The sequence below is a fragment of the Puntigrus tetrazona genome, chromosome 15 (assembly GCF_018831695.1).
Source record: "Puntigrus tetrazona isolate hp1 chromosome 15, ASM1883169v1, whole genome shotgun sequence".
NCBI classification, from domain to species: domain Eukaryota; kingdom Metazoa; phylum Chordata; class Actinopteri; order Cypriniformes; family Cyprinidae; genus Puntigrus; species Puntigrus tetrazona.
The window spans coordinates 7596117-7618174 of NC_056713.1; the positions used below are offsets into that span (position 1 = coordinate 7596117).

General features: G+C 40.0%; 2 protein-coding genes across 2 annotated transcripts; one reads left to right on the forward strand and one right to left on the reverse strand.

Annotated features, from left to right (window-relative positions):
* The first annotated feature begins 1215 nt into the window (after window positions 1-1215).
* On the forward strand, window positions 1216-8511 carry rabgef1l (RAB guanine nucleotide exchange factor (GEF) 1, like). Its single transcript, XM_043259574.1, has 9 exons — window positions 1216-1377; window positions 2302-2481; window positions 2570-2706; window positions 3401-3561; window positions 3678-3762; window positions 4657-4789; window positions 4971-5062; window positions 5492-5748; window positions 6868-8511. Exons 2-9 carry the CDS (start codon window positions 2303-2305, stop codon window positions 7207-7209), a joined length of 1386 nt encoding a protein of 461 aa, XP_043115509.1. The 5' UTR covers window positions 1216-1377; window position 2302; the 3' UTR covers window positions 7210-8511.
* A 2262-nt stretch (window positions 8512-10773) lies between these two features.
* otol1b (otolin 1b) lies at window positions 10774-18930 on the reverse strand. Its single transcript, XM_043258478.1, has 8 exons — window positions 18746-18930; window positions 18602-18662; window positions 15371-15463; window positions 14434-14579; window positions 13570-13979; window positions 11945-12034; window positions 11779-11850; window positions 10774-11699 (listed from the first exon to the last, which is right to left on the reverse strand). The coding sequence occupies exons 1-8, from the start codon at window positions 18928-18930 to the stop codon at window positions 10816-10818; spliced, it is 1941 nt and encodes a 646-aa protein (XP_043114413.1). The 3' UTR covers window positions 10774-10815.
* Window positions 18931-22058: the final 3128 nt, after the last annotated feature.

The following is a 22058-nucleotide window of genomic DNA, read 5'->3' on the forward strand; positions in this document are numbered from 1 at the left end:
ACGATGAATACAGTCATCATATCATGACCTTAGGGGATCTTCGTTTTATTACAAGTTATTAGTTATTACAAGTTACAGGGAAAACCCAGCATTAAACTACAAAGCCATATAAAGCCCAGCTAAGCAAACACTGATCACAATAATGGTGACTCGCTGAAATGTTAAAAATTTCAACATTAATTGCAGGTGCAAAAGTGATTTTATGCAATTAACTGTGACTTATTATCAGTTGTTGACATTGATTCAGTGTTTGTTTGCTATAGAGTACTTGAATTGTTCAGTTTGTACATTTTTATGCACATAGTCATGACGAAATGATGTTAAAATGAGTTAAAATTGAAAGTCAAAGGTGGCGCTACTCTGGTAAGAACCACTTCCGGTCCTGTAGCTGCTGTCCTGAAACTGCTGGTGCTACAAGTCTGCAGCCGGGGTCAGATCCTGCTCCAAAGTGACGTCCAGGTTCATAAGTGTTTATCATGAGTTTTGCCCGACACGGGAGAGTCAATCACTTCATAACACTGGAAGTGTGGATATTTGGACATGACAAATTTTGTAGTTATTTACATATCGTTGCAAAGTAGGGCAAATATCTCTGCAGCAAGGTAATGGGAGTTACCACATCGGGGCGTTTTTGGAACATGTGACCTGATTGGCTGTTGTCATAGTGATGTAGGTTTAGGGGTGGGGCTAAGGCAGGGGGATAATTTTGATTGCATGACTTAGAAACACCCAGCTGTTTGAAAACGGCCACTTTTTATATGCAGACACCACAATCAAAAATAAGATTACCAGCAAATTACCATTATTTATTATTATTATTATTATTATTATTATTATTATTATTATTTTATTTTACAAATGTAAATTTAACTAATGTAAATTTAACTACTAATAAGTCACTACCTGTTGAAAAAAACTAGAAAGAGCAAAGTAAAAATCTGTAAATTACTTGTTTACTGACAAGCACAAAGACTAAGATTTTCTTAGCTTTTCATATTTAATTTCCTTTAAAATATTGTTTTGATTAATTTAAATGTTGTTGTCCTTGCATGTTCCTTGTTCTATAATTTGTAATAATAATAATAATAATAATAATAATAATAAAGAAAGTCAGCGTGCTAAAATAAGAATTAAAACCAAAAAACACTTCTATATATTAGACTTTTATTTTGACGAGCGGCGGGCAGGAAATCGTCACATACCCTGGGATCGCTTCCTGTGGTAAAGGGATTTCCGTCAACAACAGATAAATCTGATCAAAACATCAATGACGAGCGGAAACTGCTTTTTCGTGGTCTTTTAAGCTCGTCGGGAGTGTAAGACAGATCTAGCCAAAGCTGATTTCAGTGTTCACATCTGTTCAAACGCGTCCCACACGTAAGTTAAGACAGAACCTTATTGTTATTCACACTTTGAAGAGCTTGCTCGTGAACTTGTGTGTTCATCGTGTACACTCACTCTTCATATTTCTCTTAATTCAGCGATATTTATTTCACTGTGAGTTCGTTTAATGCCGTAGAGATGGTATTAAAGCAATAACATTCCGTGCCACTATAGTGCTTTTGAATCATACTATGGTAATGTATTGAATTAGTTTGTTGTTGTGGTAGTGATATAAATAAATGACTTTACCTAATACTGTACTAAGTTCTCTACAACTGTAGGGTAATGTTGTATTATACTAATTATTACAGTTTATCAGTTCAATACAGTTGATACAACAGTATGCTGAAGTATATACAGTATGCACTTTTCTATAGAATGGTAAAAAAAACACTATATTTTTAATATATATATATATATATATATATATATATATATATATATATATATATATATATATATATATATATAATTTTTTTCATGTGGGATGGATGGAAACAGATTATACAAATCTACATAAATTATACAAAGATGAATAAATAATCTTTCCATCAATATTTGGCGATAGATGCAACTATTTGAAAATCTTAAATATTGAGAAAATTGCATTAAAAGTTGTCCAGATGAAGTTCTTAGCAATGCATACGACTAGTCAAGCTTTATGTTTTGATATGTTCGTGGTAGAAAATGTACAAAATATCTTCATGGAACATGATCCTTATTTAATATCCACATTTTTTGGCATAAAAGAAAAATGGATTTTTTTGACACCCGTGCCGCTGATATCTGGTTTAGTGCTTGAGGCTCACAAATGGTATTGTCCTCTGGACGACGTAATCGTTTGATCGTGGGTCTGCTGAATGTTCGCCGTGATGAACGGCCTGGGATTTGTCAGTTTTTGGGTTTGTTTCCGAGCAGGATGAACGCTCCGGCGGTGCGCAGGGGCATCGGCGTCCAGCCGTCTGACCTGATGTGTAAGAGAGGATGCGGTTTCTATGGTAACGCCGTCTGGCAGGGCCTTTGCTCCAAATGCTGGCGAGAGCAGAACCAGTGCACTAAAGCCAAGCAGATAGAGGACGACCGAGCGCTGGCCGAGAGGTGAGAGACCGGACCTTGAGCGATGCTGCGTCCTTTGCGTTCTTCCGCTCTGCTGTGCTCAGCCGCTGTGCTGCTGTGTGTCTGTCAGGCTACAGAGAGAGGAGGAGGCGGCGTACGCCAGCAGCCGCGAGGAAGCGCGCTCACCACCAGAGTCCTCCAGAACACACAGCGTGCCCATGGTCAAGAGACTGTTCACCTCCGCTCCCAAAACACCGGCGAGGAGAGGTACGGCAGCGAGACGCAGCACTCAGGAAACACATCTGCTGTGAATACACTGTGTGTGCATTAATCGTTTAGACGCACGCTTTTATACAAAGAAGGAATACAAATACACCGGAAGGAATCAAAACCGACATAAGAGCAATGATATGCTGTACGCAGTAATATTTTATACAATAAAAAAGTACAAGTAGAAAGAATAGAAAAAGAACAGGGAACAGCAGTGTTATTTTTTTTCATAATAAATAAAAAGAATAGTAATAGAAGGGTTAAAGGTTGTTTTTTTTCTGGTAATGCTCAGTATTTAGTTGTGAGTGCAATCCCTAAGGTTTTTTGAGGGTCTTTTTCAACCCTAAAAAGCTCTTAAATCAGAGTTGAAAGTCTTAAATTCATACAGTTGCGCCATTAAATGTTACATAGTGTTTTTCAGTACGGATATCTGAGCATCATTTGCTTAGGATGCTAATGTGTTCTGAGCAATCTGAACAAAAGTAAGTTTATGCTTAAAACGAGAGCAAATATCCGTCTTTTCCCTTTTGAAATAAAGTAGTGGAAGGTATTTATTCTTCTCACTTTATTTTGATTAGCTTGCCTTTTTTTTCCACAATTACCACATTAATAATAGCTAATGGTTCGGCTTCGGCCTTTTCTGAGCAGACTTTAGACAGGTGACGAGCGGCTGACTCTTGTTCTCACGCAGAGGCCGGCGCTCCGAAGAGCTCCTCTCTCAGCCGACAGCCCAGCGCAGAACGGGACCATGTGACGCAGCACTTCATCGACTTCCTCAAGACCTTCCAGAGACCCGGATACGACATTTTTAAACAGTGCCACGCCTTCGTTGAAAACGTCGCACACAAGAAGGTGTTTTCCGGCATGCACGCTTCAGGAAACAATAAAAGCTGAATTTTTGTTTTGGATCGCAATATTGTGCGACAGTGTCTTAGTAACTAAATGTTTTCTGTCTGTCTGCGCTGCAGGTGGCTGCCGGAGGTGAGGATTTCTCCGAGTCTGTGCAGGATTTTTATCAAAACATGTCAGAATACCTGCAGACCAACCTGAAAGGTACAACGTGCAAAGTTTGTTGTTTTCTGTAAATAATAAATCAGAAAGACCTGTTCGTTCGTTTTATAAGATGAATGGAATTAATGCGTTTGCAATGAATCGTGAGCGGTGATAAATGAGCTTTGAAAAATATATATGATCAGGGTGTTTATACAAGAACAATCAAGGCTGAAAGGAGGAGAGAAACTAAAGCATATTTTAAAAGAATATATTTTACGTTTTGAATCTAGATGATGTTTAGTTCTCAGAAAGTATATTTTCAAATACAGTGTCTTTTATGAGTTTTATTGGTACTACAGTATTTTTGTTACTTGCATGTTTTTTTTGTATGGTGATTGTTTAAATGTCTAGCCCTATTTGACTGTAAAGGATGCATTGAAATGAAGTCGTTGCCAGGATTACAGACATGTTGCTGATGTGATGTTAAAACAAAGAAATGGGTGCATAATTAAATAAACAACTAACTAAAACGGTCGGTAACCTTTTGCGGCATATTATCTGCGTTTTACATTTTTGTCATGAAGTATCATTTCAAATTTTCCCAGTTATTAAATGTGCTCTCAGTCACAAACACAGAGTGCGTGTGAAAGAGGAGGAGACAAAACCATTCAATCACAATTACTGCTGCCTTAATTTTCTTTCTGCTGCGCTGCACGCTTTTACTTTATTTGTGTTTATAGCCCCTAAATGCATGAAGCAGTCGCTGTGACTATAGCATGTGCCGGGGGCTTCTTCTACATGAAATGCATGCTCCTCTCTTGACCCACGCCAGTGATGGTCTCCTCAGCGGGGTGGTGTTTGTGCCTGCGCTATATAGTCACATTTATAGTAGTTGTCCCATTTAAAACAGATATTTTGCCGTGTTTCTGTCGGTCATGTGTAAATGTGTGTCAGGGTCTCCAGACGTGATGGAGACGGTGATGGATGAGGTGGAGCGGTATGTGATGGGCCGTCTGTACAAGCAGCTCTTCTGCCCGGACAGCACAGACGATGAGAAGAAAGACCTGGCCGTCCAGAACAGAATCAGGTGTGCTGAAAGAGTTTGGTTGGTCAGGTTGAAACGTGAAGAATAAAAACGGTGTAACACTTTGTGTGTGTGTGTGTGTGTGTGTGTGTGTGTGTGTGTGTGTGTGTGTGTGTGTGTGTGTGTGTGTGTGTGTGTGTGTGTGTGTGTGTGTGTGTGTGTGTGTGTGTGTGTGTGTTTTCAGGTCTTTGTACTGGGTGTCTATTGAGATGCTGGGTGCTCCTGTAGATGAGCAGATCCCTAAAGTATCAGACAGTGTGGAGAGAGCCATAACAGGTATAGACGTGTGTGTGTGTGTGTGTGCGTGTGTGTGTGTGTGATTATACACTCACAGCTGAGCCGAGCAGATGTATAGTGAACTTAGTGCTTCATAAAACAGACAATATTGTTGCTATTGCAGCAATCTATCTCTCTCTCTATATATATAATCTCAAATATCTATATCATGTATGTATAGAATACAACAAAATATTTTCTAGACACCTTAAGTCAAATATTATGACAAAGTGCATTATGAAGAAAAAATGCACCTGTCTGCAGCTGCATTAGAGCTAACGTTAGCATCATGCTACATCCATTTCCTATCATAACTGTGTTTATATATGTTTATAAGTAACCCAAGCAACCATATGCAAAAGTTTATCTATACATGCATGTCAAATGATTAATCGTGATTAAAATAAGTTTTGTGTATTATTTTGAAAGACCTGATCGACTTGGACTCTAAAAAGGTTCCCAAGGAGAAGTTGGCGTGTGTGACCAGGAGCAGTAAACACATCATGACAGCCGTGCAGGGCAGTAAGAAAGCCGCCGCCTCAGCAGATGACTTTCTGCCCACTCTCGTCTACATCGTGCTGAAGGCCAACCCGCCTCGATTACACTCCAACATCCAGTACATCACCCGCTACTGCAACCCCAGCCGCCTGATGAGCGGAGAGGACGGCTATTACTTCACTAACCTGGTAGGGATTCACTTACCCTGTGTGTGGGCTGTTCTTGCTCAAACACAACGGGAAATACTCACTATAAGACCGGGAAGTGTTTCAAACGAGCGGTCATAAATTCATACCATATTACCTTCCCATTGTATGATGAGAATATATTTCAGGTATATTTTTTTCTCGTTAGATTTTCTAGAGGTACCAATAATTGTGTCCAACTTGTATTTGAGAAAAATATTATTATTATTCTCAAATGAAAGGTTGGATTTTTTTATAATGGATTCCTTGTTTATATTTACCAAGGCTACCAACAACTCTGATCACCTGTGTCTGTATTTCTGTTGTTCAGTAGAATGCACTACCTTATTTTTTCATGAAAAATCACACAGCATTTCTTCCAATAATTTTATGTTCTAATCTGAAAACGTAAAGCTCGTTTCAGTAAACGACTTACAGTAATTAAAAGTAATTAAATGCACGCTACAGAATTTCTAAAGGGGGAAAAAAACATTTAAAAAAGCTGCAGTCCATAACTTTTGTCTCTCTGGCACTTAATAAACAGAACTGTGCGCTTCTTGTGGAAGGACATTGTAGCCGGATCTACTTCTCTCTGTTTGTGTCTATGATGAATCACTCAGGTTCTGTGCTCCTCCGCAGCGCTACCTACCAGAACCAGTCTAGATAGTCACTTATTATAGGTGTACCGTAGTGAAGCCAAAAACACGGACTGATTTTGCCAATTTTGAACACAAAAAAGTTATGTACTGCACCTTTAAGAATAAATTGTAATATTAATAAGTTCTTTAATCAATCAAACAGTATAAAGTAGAAGAATACAATGATAGGGATGTATAATAACGAGAGTGAACAATTTGTTATTAAATGCAGAGACGGTCTCTGGAATCAATTCGACGATAATCTCTAGAAGTTAAGTGTCCCCAACAAAGCAAGCCAGAGGAGACAGCGGCAAGGATGCATTCAAATAATCAGACATGCTAAAACACAGAAATCTTTCTCGAATTTTTAGTTTCATGGTTTTAATTATTTAGACATGCTATTAATTTAACCGTCAACAAGGAGCAAGGAAATCGTCGTATCTTGACCGGCTGTTTAACCAGGCTGAACTGGTTCCTGTTGCAGTGCTGCGCCGTGGCCTTCATCGAGAAGCTCGACGCACAGTCGCTGAACCTGAGTCATGAAGACTTTGAGCTGTACATGTCCGGAGCGTCGTCTCCGCCGGGCCCCCAGGCCTCTTCGTCCGGCCACAGCTCGCAGAACGGCTTCAGAGAGCGGCGCCGCGCGGAGGACGCTCTGGAGACGGACCTCATCGAATGGAGCGACGGCCAGGAGCTGTCGGTGCTGGGCATGTTAGAAGGGCCTCCTGTACGGACACACACCTCTACGCCGTTCACTATTGACTCGGACAACGTGGGCGGAGACAGCCTGCCTCCTCCCTTACAGCCGCAGAAGTTCAACGGATAGCTCCCGTCTTTACCGGACACAAACTGATTCAGCAGTTCTTCTGTCTCCAGGTGAGTGATGCTCTCCGTCGCTGTGATGGCACTGAATACATTCACACTTCGCTTCTTTATCGGCTGACCAGCAGTCATAGGTTTATATTTTACTCCAAAATTAAAGCAAATAATAAGAGGACCTTTTGAATTCTGGCTTTAGGATCATTATGATTTTTCGTGGTATTGTGAAAAAACAAACAAACAATGCTTAAAGTAGTTCTACGTCATGGTGGTGTTGGCTGTACTGCATTTCATTTGTAAATATGAATGTTAAAAACTCTGCTGCATTACTGAGAATCACTACCGACAATGAGAGTTACCAAGAAAAAGAGATATGTTTTATGCTGTTTTGAGAATGATGTTGCAATGCCAAAAAAAAAGAAAAAGAAAAATGTCATTAGTCTCGAAAATAAGCATCGTTTTAATTGCTTTTGGGGTGAAATATGGCCTGGGAATGTTTTGATGAGATTTGCTGTCATATTATAAAATAGATTCTCTTCTTCACCTCCTTTCAAAATGTTCTGTTTATTTTTAATTGGACAAGAAGACTGAATTTTGACGATATTTCGTGGGAATTAATTATAGATTGTTTAAATGTATTGGTTCTTGCACTGATTTTATTGCTTCATGCAACTCACTGATATATGAGAATACGTAACTTATTAGTACAAATAATTTATTTGAGTTTTTCCTCAACTTTTCGGAAACTTTGTAAAGTTTCAACTCCGCTTCCTTAGGTTTTCTGGATATTATTATTGGCATTAGTGGTCCTTTGATTTGAGAACTTAAGAAAAGGGCAGCACGGTGTGGGTTAGATTTATACCGCTGCCCTATTAATAGTATAGTTGAGTCACTCAGAACCCGGTGTGTAGTGATCCTGGTCATTGTTATGCTGTAATGAACAGTAGTTATGCTACAGATGAGCTTCAATCCCACGTGTGTTTTTAAATGACAAGAATCTACATGAATCCTAAACCTGGTACTATTTAAACATTTAGAATCATGTTTATTTTTTGCATATTTAGCTTCCAAGAAATGCTGTTACAATATAAAAAAAACCCCTGATTTTATCATTTAGTGAGTTAATTATTTTAAACGCACTTTTGTCCTATGGAAATATTGGTTATGCATGCAAAGTTTTGCTGTGGTGGTATCCCATTATGAACCGTCTGTAACCACATTTATTTATCTGAATGATCTGGGTATGAAGCCAGAAATATGCTATTTAAAAAGTTATAAATAAAACGATCTAATGAAGGAATAGAAAACACTGGTGTTTCATTTCTTCCACTTTAAATGAGCACGTGTGGTTTTGATATCTGACAGACCGAAGAAGCGCGCGTGAACCTTTATTTTGGTCTGGATTTAGAGTCTAAAATGCGTCGTTGATCGAGCCGAAGTTTACGAAACGACGGACTAATAAGTAAATTGATCTACAGCCGAGAGGATCTACTAAGCATTGAGCCCTTGTGATGTTCCTCTTGAAATTAATTTTTTGTCCACAAACAGCGTACAGGAAGAGGAAGAGGAAAAGGAGAAAGAACGGTTCGCAATTGACCTTCCCCTTGCTCACCTGAACACTTAAAAAGATGTCTGAACTTACAGCACTGATGCAATTTAATCAAGATTTCAAGAGAACGAATTTGCTTTGCATCGCGGAAACATGGCTAATGGAGGAGATCGACGACATAAACCCCAAGGGATATTAGTTAATTCTACTATGTTTGTCAGCAACAACTGGGCAACCAGTACTACGCTCCGTAAAACCCACGAGCAGCGGCTTTCCATCCTTTCGTCACATTAAGATTTCTGTAATGTAGAGAGTACATTTCTAATGTAATCGTGTGAGGAGTTTAACAGTGTCTTACCTTTTGGACAATTATCCCATCGTCATGAGGGCGAGTCATTCTTACGCCGCACCTGTCTAGCTCACGTTTTCTCATGCATTCAATGTGTGGACTAACAGCTGAATTTCTTGTAGACACCAGCTACACCTTCAGTAACGGAGCATACTATTATACTGACTGTCACTTCCAGAACAGTCCTATGGGAATAGAGGTTAGCATTCATTGTAGTAGTAAAGAGTTGGCTTAAGTAATTTTCACTCTAAAGATAGTGGCGTTTAAGTCAGGGATGCAAGGTCATGAATTGCTCAACTTATTCCAACTCATGTGAGGTAAGAGCACAAGAGATTTCTTATTTCTGCTTTTACTTAATTCGTAACGCACACCAGCTCAATGCACACAAGCCGGACACTCCCTTAGTATGTGACTGTGCCTGGGCAGGTCGTTTTGTAGGATGTAACACCCAGCTGCATTTAAATGAGACCGGCCTTATTATAGTATACTAAGTCATGAAAACGCTGCTTGGCTGGCACCTGCCTCGTGTTCCAACACAGACATCGGTTTGGGAAAAAAAGATGCTCGGACATGTACTATACTGTACCCGCTAAGGCAAAGTGAGGAATCTGAATCTGGACCTGAAGCTGGTGTCGATCTCATAATGTAAGTGGCTACAATATTTAAATATTATTCTCTGTTTAAAAAAAAAAGGTCCTTGTTTTGCCTTAAATAACCCTTAGCCCGTAAGACTTTAGAACAGGACATATCGATCTTAATTTCTGTCTTTGTTTTCCAAAATGCATTGTTTTGGGGTTATTTTTGAGTCTTACAAATCTATCCGCTAGCTTCCTGATGATGCTGCCTTAAAATTAAATGTGAGTTTTTGGTTCCATTTTATTTTAAGGTCCAGTTCTTGCTATTAACTAATAGTGTCCAAGCCTCTATTAAGGACAGCAAGCCAAGACCTTTTACTATTAACCACTTGTGAAAAACACTAGTATTCTTGTACATTTTCACTTCGTTGAGAGGAAAGTGAAGCATTAATCAGTGATATTTTTTGCTTGATTTTATTACTTAAGTGCTCAGAAACCCATCAACCCAAAGCCTACATTGTGATTTGTGTTTCATACAATACATAAAATATGATTAGATGATTTATGTTTATTTTATTTTATGAGTAATGAACTGTTTATGGAATAATGCCTCTTTAAAAAATAACGTTGAGTGGAATATTCAATACACCTGTGTATTTGTCATAGAGTCTCAACGAGAAGCTTAAATGGCACGTGACGAAAACCTTGTCAGAATGACATCATTTTTTGTCAAACTCTCTAATATCTCAGTGGTAAATAAAGGTTGTACACCAAAAAAGAAAAACAGTTAAAGAAGACTTGTCATCTAATTACAATTAGATGACTACCAATTATTTCTTCATTATAAAGTTTTAATATGTACTGAATGTTCGAAACGGTTGATGAAAAGAGCTGCGCAGTGCTCTCACAACACATACCGTGCACTGTATGACAATTTTGTGAATGTGTAGTTTCGATGATTTTTCTGTCCAAATTAAATTTTGAAATCAAATTAGCCTATCTGATGTGGTTAGCAAAATGGGATATTCGTTTTAATACTCATTTAAACTAAAGACACTACATCTACTGTAATTGGTCATAAATTTCTCCCATGTCCATGTCATGTAAAGTTCAGTTCAAGATCTAGCCATGAAGATGGTGTTAGTCAGGGTAGAGCAAGAACCCAGAGAAGGTGCTGTCATCCTCGCTGCTGGAGTACACACCGTTCCAGTCTCTCAGCGTCTCTACCCACACCTGGTCTCCAACCTCCAGCTTCAGGATCACCAGATTGGACGCCTGGTCAATGTCTTGACCCTGTAGGGTGTCTCTCGAGCGTACCTTACGCACCCCATTCACCACCAGAGAAGCGCGCAGCGGCTTGTTTCTTACCGTAATCTGGTAGGAGAACACATAAACTCCCGAGTACGTGCAGTTGAATTTGCTCGTGACTATGTCGTAGTGGTTTTCTCCATTGTAGAAGATCTTGTCGAAGCGAACTGGAAATCCCGATGGTGGAAAAGACTTGCTCGGGTATAAGCCGACGCTGAAAGCAGACCGTACTCTCGATCCACTTTGACCCATTGAGCCCTTTAGTCCCCGTAGGCCTCGGTCTCCACGTTTTCCTTGGAGGCCGCGGTCACCCTTCATTCCCCTCAGACCTCTCATACCTTTGACTCCTACTGGTCCTCGTGCTCCTGGCTCGCCCTTTGCTCCAGGAGTTCCTGGTTCTCCGCGTTCTCCGGCACTTCCTGGAGTCCCATGCATGCCATGTTGCCCGGATGGACCAGGGTCTCCACGCACGCCTGGTGGCCCGGGATCACCCGGCTCACCTTTCTGGCCCCTCTCTCCAAGTAAACCACACTCTCCTCTATCACCCTTTTCACCCTTTTCACCAGTCATGCCTTGGGGACCTGGTGGTCCATCTTTGCCTGGATCTCCTTGATCACCTTTAGACACATTCAGATTTGGATCCCCTTTTTCTCCCTTTGAACCTTTGAATCCAGGAAGTCCAGCTGCACCCTTCTCACCTTTAATACCCATCTCACCTGTTTAGTACAAATATATTGCATTTATTCATTTTTATTGGGTATAATATTTGCAGGGGCCTAATGGTTAATTGTTCACCTTTCATTCCAGCCTTTCCCTGGATGCCTGGAGATCCAGTCAGTCCTATGTTTCCTTGATCACCTTTCTCTCCTGTTAAAAACAATAGGAAATCTCATCAAGATTAGAGTTAAAAATAACCAGGATAATATCCATATACAGTATAATCTCCAACTCAAGCATGTACCTTTATCCCCTTTAGATCCTGAAAAACCCTTTGGCCCTATTGGGCCCGGAATACCTTTGGATCCAGATTCTCCTTTTTCTCCAGGTGGGCCTACAATGAAGATTAAACAACATGGCAGAAACCTGGTTTTCATCCAAATACCTACAGTAATTTACAGATTTACTAACAACCTGTACCAAAGCAAACCCTCTTTTATAATTAAAGTCTGTTGTCTAGATGCACTGAAGACATGCAGTTAAACAATAGTGATGGAAAGGAATCTACACAGTTCATTTTTACTACAAACTTGTTGTGTAGAGTTATGAGTCCAGCAAACAGAAACATTAATCACCTTTATGGTGAATTCAAGCGAAACGAACATTGGATTTAAAGACTAACCAGACTGACTTTATTTCTGTTAGAGATCTGCAGAAGTTCTCATTGAAAATTTGTATGAAAATTAATATAAACTTCTGTAGACCTCTAACAGAAATAAAGGCAGTCTCTTTAGTAATAAGTCAAGCTGGTGATGCTGTTTGAGGAGTTTTTAGAGATTTAATGACTCCTCTTTCCTTCAGTAATTCTGCTTGTTAATAACGGTTGACATGACTCCATATTTAATATACAATATTTTGTGGTTCTGATAACGTCCAGTATGTGGTTTATCACCAAACACCAATGATTTGTAGATTTACTATATGGACAAAAGTATTGGGGCACCCCCTTCTGTAGAACAGAGAAAGGCACTTCCAAAACAGTGGCAACAAAGATAGAAACATAATTTATGTATTTAAAAATTGATTTCTATCTCTGTTGCAACAGTTTTGGAAGTGTCTAAAATGACCACACCCTTGGTGTTTGGTGATGAGTTTTTGGCTCAATGCTACATTCATATAAAATTAGAAGCACACAATTTCGTAGAATATATTTATATGCTTTAACATTAGGATTTGTACTCATGGATAGTACTGAAGTAGTCAGCCCTGTTCATGACCTAATACTTTTGGCAGTATAGTGTATGTTTAAATACGTTATATTCCAAATTTGAAGTTGGTATCAAAAAATTGAGGCTATTTAGGCATTACTGTCACTGACTGACACCATTTTTTGTTTTCCTGCCATATTTATACATCCTTTCACAATGATATTTCTATCACAAAATAACCACCAAAGATGAACCTTAAGGAGGAGCCTCTTAAAAGATTTTTTATAAGCCAATACAAAAAGTGCATAAAGTTGAAAGTGACAATTAAGGGGTTAAATGAATCACAGCTAAAGTTTGCAAAAATCGTCATACTGGTGCTTGCACCATTATTTATTGACCCAAAAAAGCATGTCTTACAGTATTTTGGACTTGTGTTGTTGTACCCAATTACCATTGCCTATGCTTGTTTGCGACCCTACACTCATTGGCGATGTTCTTGGTAGATTGATTTGGTCAATATGGACAAGCACTCATTGAACCAATGATGAATTGACTTTAACTGAAAATTAGTGTTTACTGTTCTCCTTTGGCATTACTACATCAGTAGATCGCCCACAGAACCTTCCACTCCCATCGGTCTCAAACTAATCTGCCCTGTTTAGAAAATCTGACCCCGTTTTGTTATAAGAACACACGCAGCATATGGCTTCGATTGGCTGACCTGGCAGTCCTACGTCTCCTTTGAAGCCTTGCGGACCTTTCTCTGGAGGGCAGCACTCACAGAAGTTGAAGTAGCATTCGTTGTAGTCTAGTGTGTAATTGTCTTTGGCTGTGGTGGGAGATGCGGTGGTGTCTGTAGGGTAGTCGATATAGCTGTCAGCAGGAACGGTAGTGCTCTCTGTTGTGATATGCGCAGGGAAGCGCTCTCTTGTTTTGGTGTAGTCCACAATCCGTGCGGTGGCTGTAGGCTTGCCCACATATACAGTGGTTTGGACCAGCTCTCGAGGGGGTTTCTTGGTGTACTGGTACTTTGGCCTCTGAGTGGGCTTGATGGTGTCACACAGGGTTATAAAGGTCAGTGCTAATACAGTTACGAAGATGGCGCGTTCAAAGATCATCCCCATTTTCCGTCTGAGAAGAAGAGCGATTAAATTTAAAAAAGGAAAATAAAACTTGATTTTTTTTCCAAACAACAAGAGGAAACCCTTAACCGAATGATCAAACATCCCAAAAAACAACTAATTTTTGTCCAGAAAAACCATTTTTTTCATTCAATATCCTGAGCGCAAATCTGATCCTGGCATTGTCTGTATATTAATGTTCTCAAAATTATATAGGATGCCAACATAAACTGATGCTCTATTTCTTATAAAAGTGCAAAGGAGAGCAAGAGTTTCACTAAACAATAAATTCCATACATTACGAGTTTGTCTTTCACCAAACGCATGCCTTTAAGTCACTTACAACATGCAGCGTTATTTTTATGGGATCATAAAAGTTCAGTACGCCTTCCAGATGTCTGTTAAACTGTACTTTTTTTTTTTTTTATGTAATCATCAGATAAACTGTCACTGTCTTCTCTGACATAGTCTTCTTATAGTAAGTCACTCTAGATAGCACGCTGGATCCTGCTCCTAAACCAGCTAAACAAGGGTTTACTTGGAGCAGGGTGGAAAATGAAGTCTGCAGAAGAGTAGATCTCCAGATCTCCAGCCTCAGTACCTCAGATACCTGATTCATATGTGCATCAACTCAGTCTCACGACGGACTGATATTAAACTATTATTGTCCACAGAATATTCCAGATGCCTACTGAAAACTAAAGAAGAAGCAGCATACTCTAATGCTCATACTCGTAACACCTTTTGGAGCTTGTTTGGAAGCACAGTTTATGATTCACTTTTATATTACAGAAATATCTGTTGGCTGTAAAGTTACTTCTGATGTAATTGCATTTAAATACTGTATAGAACTTTGGAAAACGTTAAAATGGAAATACGCTCTCAGAAATAAAGGTACAAAAGCTGTCATCGGGGTGGTACCTTTTCGAAAGGTACGTGTTTGTACCCAAATGATCCACTTTGGTGCCTTAAAGGTACATATTAGTATTTAAAGTGTACATGTTTGAACCTAATAGGTACAAAAGTGCACCTTTTATATAAGATGCCTCCCCGGTGACAGCTTTTGTACCTTTTTTTTTTTTCTGAGAGCGTATGTTCACATGGGAACATATTGAAGCGTTTCATTCTCGAACACATTCTTGATCGCAACCCTGCTCTATCTGTTAGTAAGTGGCCAAGAGAAAAGGATAGCCTCGGCTCACTATAGTGGCTATACTGTGTGGTGCTTTTGTGACACAGAATACGGGACCCTCGTGAAAGCAAGCCATCTAACCAAGAGCAAGCAAGGCAGGACAAAAAACTGGTCTGACATCTGGACGGATGAGACACACGATCCAGGACAAATTTGGATGGACAGGTGCCAAGCTCAGGGCTTTCATCGATATAACAGCGGCTGATTACCTGGGTCAGAACTCCCCACGCTTTCGCTCTCAGAACAGTTAGAGACGGGTGACGCAGGCCTGCAGAGCGCTCGCTGAGACCAGGAGCTGCCAGCTGAATATAACGGCCTCAGTCAGGAAATCAGAGTCTCATTCCAATCTGTTTGGTGTCACTCCAAAAAAGCTTTTGTCCAAAAGAGCAGCGATAATCTCAGGAGCTCACTTCAGCCCCGACTGTTTTCTGGAGGGAAATGGCTTATCTAATGAAGCTGCTTTTGAGGTAAAATGAAGGCTCCTGGCAGCCAGCGAGCATGAGCGGATTAGTTCTGTGAGAGTGTGTGTGATGTGTTAGGGGTCATTCACAGAGACGGTGGTCAGAGATGACAGGCTAGCGCACGTTTACACTGAAAAGCTGTTGAGAAGCGTCGCAGTGAAACACAAAAGCTAGCACAAACTACCAATCAAAGGTGTTTGTAGAGTCTCTTCTGCTCAAGCCTGCATGTATTTCATCCAAAGTACAGCAGCTTTATAAATGAATATATTTTAAAATATTATTATTACATTGAAAACAGTTGAGTAGAGTTTTTTCTGGTTTCTTTGATGAAAAACAATAGACTGATTTTGAGTGGTCTGTATACTGTTACAAAAGCTTTTTACTTTAGACAAATGCTGATCTTTTGACTTTTTATTTATTTATTTATTTAGATCTTTTTCTTTATCAAAGAAGCCTGAAATATCAGTATATTATTCTGATTTCTGAAGGATCGTGTGACACTGAAGACTGGAGTAATGATGCTGAAAATGAAGCTGCACTTCACAGAAATAAATATGGTTTAAAATATATTTAAATAGAACACAGTTGTTTTTTGTCAGATATTTATCAGCATTACTGCTTTTGCTGGATTAAATGCAGGCTTTGAGTATAGGACACTTCTTTATAAAAATTATTACAAATAATTTGACTGGTTTATGTAAACACTTGACTTACAGTAAGTCATTTCTTACAGCTATCACGACCCATCTTTCGTTATCAAGTTATCAAATGTTAAGATAAAGCATTTATATGAATATTTTCAAAATGATGTTATTTGTACTTGAACGTTGTAAGGAGATTTTTGGTAACCATTAAATACCGTTCTAGTTACTACAAGAACGCTGGAGATTTTAACAGTTATATTAAAAATATTTTATTTTATATTTTGGCTCCCACTTTTGGTGGCCTTTACTTCCATGTACTTACATAAACAACAAGAACTTCTTATGTTCATATTATAGCAAAACACTGCTACTGAGGTGCGTTCGGTAGAAAGAAATTACAGATGCAACGACATGCAGGCATTTTTAAAAAATAAAAACGTACAGTATGTACGCAATAAGTGCATCGTATCAGATGATGAATTAAAATTAGCGGCGTCAAACAATTAATCGCATTCAAAAAAAGTTATTGTTTACATAATGTATGTGTGCTGTTTATACATTTATGATGTTTATGTAGATGCACATATATAACATACATTTTTAAATAATTCTATATTGTCGAAAATATCTAGGTTTTGTCTTTGTGTATGATATCGGTTCCTTATGTTTTAAAAACGCTCTCGAGGTACAGAAATCCTGGCACGGACGAGTCCTGGGGAAAATGGTCCTCCTAATATATGCATGCATCTATGTGTGTATATATATATAGTCCTTAATAATTAAACAAAAGCTTTTATTTTGAATACGGTTAATAATTTAGATGCAACAACACTACTTTAAAGTCCATAGTTAAAGCCTCTGAATATAAAGTAGGACCCTATTTTATAACCTGTGCATCTCTCTCTCTCTCTCTCTCTCTCTCTCTCTCTCTCTCTCTCTCTCTCTCTCTCTCTCTCTCTCTCTCTCTCTCTCTCTCTCTCTCTCTCTCTCTCTCTCTCTCTCTCTCTCTCTCTCTCTCTCTCTCTCTCTCTCTCTCTCTCTCTCTCTCTCTCTCTCTCTCTCTCTCTCTCTCTCTCTCTCTCTCTCTCTCTCTCTCTCTCTCTCTCTCTCTCTCTCTCTCTCTCTCTCTCTCTCTCTCTCTCTCTCTCTCTCTCTCTCTCTCTCTCTCTCTCTCTCTCTCTCTCTCTCTCTCTCTCTCTCTCTCTCTCTCTCTCTCTCTCTCTCTCTCTCTCTCTCTCTCTCTCTCTCTCTCTCTCTCTCTCTCTCTCTCTCTCTCTCTCTCTCTCTCTCTCTCTCTCTCTCTCTCTCTCTCTCTCTCTCTCTCTCTCTCTCTCTCTCTCTCTCTCTCTCTCTCTCTCTCTCTCTCTCTCTCTCTCTCTCTCTCTCTCTCTCTCTCTCTCTCTCTCTCTCTCTCTCTCTCTCTCTCTCTCTCTCTCTCTCTCTCTCTCTCTCTCTCTCTCTCTCTCTCTCTCTCTCTCTCTCTCTCTCTCTCTCTCTCTCTCTCTCTCTCTCTCTCTCTCTCTCTCTCTCTCTCTCTCTCTCTCTCTCTCTCTCTCTCTCTCTCTCTCTCTCTCTCTCTCTCTCTCTCTCTCTCTCTCTCTCTCTCTCTCTCTCTCTCTCTCTCTCTCTCTCTCTCTCTCTCTCTCTCTCTCTCTCTCTCTCTCTCTCTCTCTCTCTCTCTCTCTCTCTCTCTCTCTCTCTCTCTCTCTCTCTCTCTCTCTCTCTCTCTCTCTCTCTCTCTCTCTCTGTCTCTCTCTCTCTCTCTCTCTCTCTCTCTCTCTCTCTCTCTCTCTCTCTCTCTCTCTCTCTCTCTCTCTCTCTCTCTCTCTCTCTCTCTCTCTCTCTCTCTCTCTCTCTCTCTCTCTCTCTCTCTCTCTCTCTCTCTCTCTCTCTCTCTCTCTCTCTCTCTCTCTCTCTCTCTCTCTCTCTCTCTCTCTCTCTCTCTCTCTCTCTCTCTCTCTCTCTCTCTCTCTCTCTCTCTCTCTCTCTCTCTCTCTCTCTCTCTCTCTCTCTCTCTCTCTCTCTCTCTCTCTCTCTCTCTCTCTCTCTCTCTCTCTCTCTCTCTCTCTCTCTCTCTCTCTCTCTCTCTCTCTCTCTCTCTCTCTCTCTCTCTCTCTCTCTGTCTCTCTCTCTCTCTCTCTCTCTCTCTCTCTCTCTCTCTCTCTCTCTCTCTCTCTCTGTCTCTCTCTCTCTCTCTCTCTCTCTCTCTCTCTCTCTCTCTCTCTCTCTCTCTCTGTGTCTCTCTCTCTCTCTCTCTCTCTCATCCTACCCAAGCACCTCTGGAATCAGTGAAGCTGAAAGAGGCATAAAGAAAATGCATTCAGTGTTAAGTTACAGGAACATAGGCTATAGAAGGAGGTATGCGGAGCACAGCAGGGCCAGGGGGCGATACCCATCTGAAACGTGAGAGCGAGGGCTGCTTCAGGAGGGTAATACTCCACCTTGACCTGCTGGTGTCACTCCCCCATTCAAGACAAACCCAGCCATAGTGCTCACTTTACTCCGGCCCATGCGAAGAGAGGCTCCGCTGAACACCGGCCCCCCCCACCGGTCCTGAAAAGCCTTATGGGAGCGAGACAGGGTAAACCATAGGACACGGAGCCGGTGTCGCAATACAACCCCGGAGCCCCTGCAGAGCTGCTCCACAATCAGGAGCAAACACATGCTCTGGACTTCTAATGCTCCTCAGACGCAGAGCTTTAACATTCATGTTGATCAATGCGTCCTGCGCTGAATGCGTGCCGTTCGCTCCTGTTGAGGGAGATTTGAGCGTGTCACCTGAGCTGGAGGTGTCTTTGGTAACGGCTGAGGCTGTGCTCCGCTGGTAAGCCTTTAATGGAGATCACTGTGACCTTGTCAGGAATAGAGAGGCTTTTGGACTGTTCACCTTTTGCTTTTTTCCCCCTTCAAATTCCCAAGACAGACTGGAAGGCTTTCGATTCACAGGGTTATAGAAAATGATGGTGGCGAGGAAGAATAGACAAAAAAACACTCCCCGCTTTACCTTTAAAAAAAATTGCATGTGCTCTTTCAGTGAATATAAAGTCATTAAAGCGCATAAGATTTAATGACTATAAAAGTGTGTTTAAAAGATTTTTCATCCTGAAATTGAATTCAGCGATTAATTGCATCCAAAATAAAAGTTTTTACTTGTGTGTACTGTGTACATATTTATGGATATGTAATACACACACATGTATGTGTAGATGTAAGGCTTATTATATATTAAATATTTGTATGTAATATAAATTATATGAATATTATTATATACATGTAAATACACTGTATGTGTGTGTAGTGATATGCACATAATAAATACACACACACACACACACACACACATTATGTAAATAAAAACTTTTATTTTGAATGCAATTAATCGTTTGATAAAATGCACGTCTGAAAAACCATGCAAATGACGTTTGGTCGAAAGCTTCTCTTTAAGTCAGCAGACATTTTTTACGGTTTTTAACATTTTGCTGAAGGTTCACAAAAAGAAGTGAGAAATGCACCTAGATTTACCAAAGCAGATTTTTAAACTTTTAAAAAATGTAAAAAGATCTGCCAGAGAAAAGATCAGATATTATCTTTTACATTTTTAAAAGATGTTCAAATGTAGTAATGCACCTAGATTTACCAAAGCAGATGCAAACTATAGATCGTAGAAAGATTGTCTGTTAGATGATTCAAATTTCAGAACCTCAACTGAATTTTAAAAAGATTCTATGGATACCCGAAAAGCGCTCAGCAGCAGAGTCAGTGAAAAAGCGTTTACCAGACAGGAGGCTCGTCTCGCGTGCGTCTGATCCGGCTCCAAGCGCTGAAGACTGAAGGCAGCAGAAAGCGTGTATTTCAGAGCGGAGCGGGGGGTGTACTACGGTTCTGGCCCAGTGCTTCACAGTTACAGTCACCCAGACTGAACCTCAACAAAGTGCTGGGCAGCGGTGTTACCAGAACTGACCCAGAAACCTGACCCAAGCCCGCAGAACACTGTGCACTCTATTCACCCGTCTCTCCTCCTCGCTTCCCCCAGACTCCGCCATTCATACCAGCCCTGTGCGCGAAAATCACGGTGTTGTATCCTGATGTTAGAAAAGGTGCCAGGACGTCATATTTTCACACCTCGGAGACGACTACCACTCATGTTTACTAAAGTGTACAGAAATTACTCTGATCCTAAACACGTGCTGATTTATTTGTTCTGTACTCGGGAAAAACCTTCTGAAGTGTGGACCAAGACGTCCAGCAAAGTCTGAAATCTGACAGAGCGCCGTGTGTGAAGTTACATTCTGTCTAAAGAAAGAGTCGACTCTGAATCATCGAAGCGAGTCGTTTTTTAAAACCAATCCCGAGGCGTTTCGTGATGATGTCAACGTGAAACATTAACGTATTGATCTTTTCTTAACTTATCCTTCACCAGCGCCACTTTTGGAGCCCTAAAAGCTCACGCAAAGGAGAGGTTTGGAAAAAGGAATGGTTGAGTGAATCGTTTGGGAGTCATTGAGGAAGTAAGCTAAATAAAAAAATAAATGTAAGTGTTTTTTGACCTCGTGTGCATGTGATCCTGTTGTTGGGGACTCCCAAAACCACAATATGAATCTTTCATAACCTATAATAAGGACACTTTAAGTTTGGAACTAATGTAATCAAGCGAGAGTAAACTAACTTTTTAGTTTATCACTCAAATGCACGATAATTTACTCACTATTCTATTAATAATCACGAGGACGCACAGCACTTCCAAATGACACACCTGATAAATATCATGAGTTTATTCTACTAATACATCGAATCACATTTAAGCAGGTGTATCAGTGTGAGCCATCATTCAGAGTCTTTGTGCAGTGCTGATGCTGTAGATGTCACCACAACGTCTGACATCTGACTGCAGTACAGGGACAAGTATCTAGTTGATACTATTCATAAGTTGGAAAATAAAAAAAATAAAATAATAATAATCCCCTGGGTTAACTACCATGTCTAGTATACTGTACATCTATTGTGCATGTATATAAATAGAATTAAACACACATGCAAAAATAGATATCAGGCTGTGCATTTGACATTTTACATTAAAGTCATGCTAAATCGTCCACCAGATGCCACCAAAGTCCCGCCTCAGGATGATCACACAGTCAGCAGCAGCCGGTTTGATGACATTTAGTTGTTTTTTTTTCGTTTAGTTTTTTTCACAGCCAAAAAAACCTAAACATTTTAACTTTCAAATTACTTATTAAGTCAGATTGAAATAGTTCAATTAAGGATTGTGTCAAATATAAGTTAAATAAGGAGAAAAACTCAAAGCCCATCATATTTGGATAGCAGAGGTATTATCGTCTAGCAGGAAAGCAGTCAGACTGGTTTTCCGTGTTGAAAGTTATTGGTGCCTGGAAGGCTTTTCTAATACCGCTCCAACAATCCGGTTTTCCCACCTGGCTTTCTAAAGACTTCAGCACACCTGACAGCCGGATCTGAATTCCTTCTTAAAAGAGATGCTTTTCTTCCTGCAGCCAGATCTCGCCCGCGTGAATCAGCATGTATCATATATCCACCGACACTCGCGTGTGAAACCAAGGATGAACTTTTGGCAGTTAGGCTATGTTAAGTAGTAAGTGTAACATTTTAAGACAGACAGACAGTACTGTACATGACGATTTATGACTATAATGACTTCAGTTCACTTCTACACACGCAACTGTTTTTCTGTCTTGTTTCTAACAAAGATGCGGTCGCATACAACCCGGATTCCAGAAATGTTGGGATGATTTTAAAGTCTTTCAAATCACATGAGC

Coding starts and splice junctions, on each gene's coding strand:
- rabgef1l (XM_043259574.1), top strand. CDS start 2,303: ATGAACGCTCCGGCGGTGCGCAGGGGCATCGGCGTCCAGCCGTCTGAC. Junction 2,482..2,569: donor GACCGAGCGCTGGCCGAGAG/GTGAGAGACCGG, acceptor TGTGTCTGTCAG/GCTACAGAGAGAGGAGGAGG. Junction 5,749..6,867: donor GCTATTACTTCACTAACCTG/GTAGGGATTCAC, acceptor TTCCTGTTGCAG/TGCTGCGCCGTGGCCTTCAT.
- otol1b (XM_043258478.1), bottom strand. CDS start 18,930: ATGTGTTTGCTCCTGATTGTGGAGCAGCTCTGCAGGGGCTCCGGGGTT. Junction 13,980..14,433: donor ACTTACTATAAGAAGACTAT/GTCAGAGAAGAC, acceptor TCTTCTTCTCAG/ACGGAAAATGGGGATGATCT. Junction 11,700..11,778: donor GGGAAAGGCTGGAATGAAAG/GTGAACAATTAA, acceptor TGTACTAAACAG/GTGAGATGGGTATTAAAGGT.